Genomic DNA, 3,338 nt, shown 5'->3' on the forward strand with positions numbered 1-3,338 from the left:
TGTGTGTGTGTGTGTGTGTGTGTGTGTGTGTGTGTGTGTGTGTGTGTGTGTGTGTGTGTGTAAGATGGAAATTTGTTGACCTTGAACCAAGATAACCACAAGTTGCTGCTCAGTTTTTCTACATTTTCAGAATGAATGTCTAAGTTATTACTAATTCAGCAACTTTTTTTCCAGTAACATTTTAATAATTTTGTCACTCACAATCTTGATCTTCAAACAGTTTGAACACATTTAAATATTTATTTGTTTGGAATTTAAGATGCACACTAAATTATTACAGTGTGATTTCTAACTAAAGATGTGCTGTAGGTGAATGTCCTCATAATGAAAGTGCTTCAGCTTAATATCATTTGCATATACGAATGAAAGCCTTGCTTGACACTTTAAAAGGAGGCAGGTTTGTAGGTCTGAAACTGTCAATCAGTTCTCACTCTAACTCAGCTAGACTGTCATCTCATCATGTTCCTCCTTTGCAAACTGGCTGCACTGATGGCTGTGCTTATCCTTCCTGGTCAAGGTAATACTTATTTTATCACTTTTATCAGGCTGTATAATACATTTAATTCCTTTCAATCTTAACAGCATTATAAACCTGTTTGTGGATTTCTTTATTTAAAATGTGTAGTGAACTTGATGTAAAGTACAGGACGAAACTGTAATTTACACTTTACAAACAACAGATCAGAACAACGTGCTGCATTTAGGTGCATTCTTATTTCCTCTCACCTTACTTTTCTCCAGCTCATGCAGGAACAATCATTGGAGGCCACGAGGCCAAGGAACATAGCAGGCCGTACATGGTGCTTCTAGAGAGTCACAAGTCAAATAGTGGAAAAACTTTCTGTGGAGGATTCCTGCTGAACGAGAATTTTGTGATGACTGCTGCACATTGCCAAATGGAGTCAGTTTTAATTGGTTTTACATGTAAAATTGAATTTGTGTCAAACATTTTAGAACAGTTAATAAAAACTGACTTAGCTTCACTTAAGATTGAAATGTCTTTTTGTTTTGCTTTGTTTTTTTCTTCACAGGAATTATTCAGTCAGACTTGGACTTCACAACACAAATAGTAACGGGGTTAAAATGYCAGTTCAACAAGCATTTCCACATTACAGTTACAACAGCTCGACATACAATAATGATATAATGCTTCTTAAGGTAAGACACAATGTTTACTTTTTGTTTTACTGTCATCTGATATTTTCATTGAATCATTCACGCTGAATAAAGTAATAAAAATAACCACAAGATAAAGCAAGAAATGTAAAAATCAAGACTATTTTGTATGTGCTGTGAATAAATCAACATTTTATATTTGTACTAATATTTCATGTTGTTTTCTAAAGTTGAGCACTAAGGCAGAGTTCACCAAAAACGTGAAACCCATTGATCTGGCAGACCATGATGATGGATCGCTGCCTCAAAAATGTTTTGTCTCTGGCTGGGGAAAAACTGAATGGACAAGTAACCTAGTGTCTGACAAACTCATGGAAATTAATGTAACGCTGGAAAATAATGAGCAGTGTGCAAAGAGTAAGTCATATTGCTCTTTTGGAACGACTGGACCTGGCCAGGTATGTGTATTTGCGACATGAAAACAAACAATATTAACTGATAATGAGTACATTAGAAGTGATCACAATGTACTGTGTGTTTTAAAGGGAGACTCCGGAGGTCCACTGGTCTGTGAAGATGGCAGGGCTTATGGAGTGGTGTCCTCCTTTTTAGAAATCAATGGGGAAGCAAGATTCAGATTTACAAAGATATATGACTTCAAAGACTGGATCGAGTCGACCATGAAAAAGGCTCTACAAATGGTCTGAATCCCATTAAATAAACCTTCAGACAACATTACAGAGAGAGCTGACACAAATACCTGAAATGTTGTCAAGTTATTCTAAATCTGTGATCCTGTCAGACCAACACCTGCACTTGATTGCTTTAGAGTATTAAAATAAAATCAAAGGTTATAAATACTAAATTTGATCAAGTCATCCAATACATGTATGGTTTGTTACTTTATTCTTTGTGTTTTGATGAACCAATTTTCTTTTATGAAAATAAACTTTTTGTATTTTTTTTTTATGTATACCAAATGCAGGCTTCTGAAAGGCTTCACTTTTAATATGTCAACAGTTACCAAGAAATTGTTTAAAAGCACACACTCAAGACATTTGATTAATCTTAATTTACATTTTGTTTTCTGATTGCTTTCAATTAATAAAAACGATGCATTATGTTGCTGTGTATGTGTGCGCCTTTCTTTCCACCATGAATTCCACAAACAAAAAGGTAACACTGCCTCCCTGTGAGGGAGAGCAGAAATGCATCAAAAAGAGGTTTACAGAACTCCATGAAGGCAGAATAATTGCTAAAATATTTACCCATTTGTGAGAGTACAGCCAAATTAAACTAGTCTTCTAACATATTTGTTAATGCATTTTAGTGAATAAACACATTTTCTTAATAGCAGAAAACAAGAGAACAGTATTTTTCTACTGTTCTGTTTAAAACTGAGAAACGCATGTCACAAACAAACTTGATTTAAGACAAAAACATAAAAGCACAAAATGCAGTACTATTTAAAATATTACACCTCCTGTGTGATACCGGTACCAAAGACCAATCACCCGAAGGACCTCAGCAGCTACAAGTCGGTGGGCCTGACATCGCCTCTGATGAAGACTCCGGAGAGGCTGGTCCTCAAGCAGGCACCTGGTGACACCTGGTGACATCTTCATTGGATCTGCTGCAGTTTGCCTACCAGCCTGGCATCAGGGGTGGATGATGCCATCATCTACCTCCAGCACCAAGCTCTGACTCACCTGGAGCAGCCTGGAAGCACTGTTAGGATCATGTTCTTTGATTTCTCAAGTGTTTTCAACACCATCCAGCCAGGACTTCTGAAAGACAAGCTGGAGCTTTCAGGAGTGGACCCCCACATGTCCCAGTGGATACGGGACCACCTCACTGACTGCCCACAGTATGTGAGGACACAGGGCTGTGTCTTGGACACACTGGTCTGCAGTATGGGGGCTCCACCTCCCTAACCGGAACCACCTCCTGATAAGTGCTGCTAAAACCAAGGAGCTGCTGGTGGATTTCTACAGACGCAGACCCACAACACTGACATCCAGGGAGTGGACATTGAGATAGTGGACTCTTATAAGTACCTGGGTGTTCACCTGAACAATAAACTGGACTGGACTCAMAACACAGACACTCTTTACAGGAAGGGTCAGAGCAGAATCTACCTGCTGAGGAGGCCTTTGGAGCAAGGGCATAATCACCATCCTAAAAGTGTGTGTGTGTGTGTGTGTGTGGGGGGGGGGAACACA

At 38.6% G+C, this 3,338-nt stretch overlaps 1 protein-coding gene across 1 annotated transcript; it reads left to right on the forward strand.

The window, feature by feature from the left end:
* Nucleotides 1-413: 413 nt before the first annotated feature.
* LOC106523346 (granzyme-like protein 1) lies at nucleotides 414-2,168 on the forward strand. The gene is made up of 4 exons (XM_014016737.1): nucleotides 414-901; nucleotides 1,032-1,158; nucleotides 1,347-1,574; nucleotides 1,662-2,168. Exons 1-4 carry the CDS (start codon nucleotides 798-800, stop codon nucleotides 1,821-1,823), a joined length of 621 nt encoding a protein of 206 aa, XP_013872191.1. The 5' UTR covers nucleotides 414-797; the 3' UTR covers nucleotides 1,824-2,168.
* Nucleotides 2,169-3,338: the final 1,170 nt, after the last annotated feature.

The sequence above is a fragment of the Austrofundulus limnaeus genome, unplaced genomic scaffold, assembly GCF_001266775.1.
Source record: "Austrofundulus limnaeus strain Quisiro unplaced genomic scaffold, Austrofundulus_limnaeus-1.0 Scaffold153, whole genome shotgun sequence".
NCBI classification, from domain to species: domain Eukaryota; kingdom Metazoa; phylum Chordata; class Actinopteri; order Cyprinodontiformes; family Rivulidae; genus Austrofundulus; species Austrofundulus limnaeus.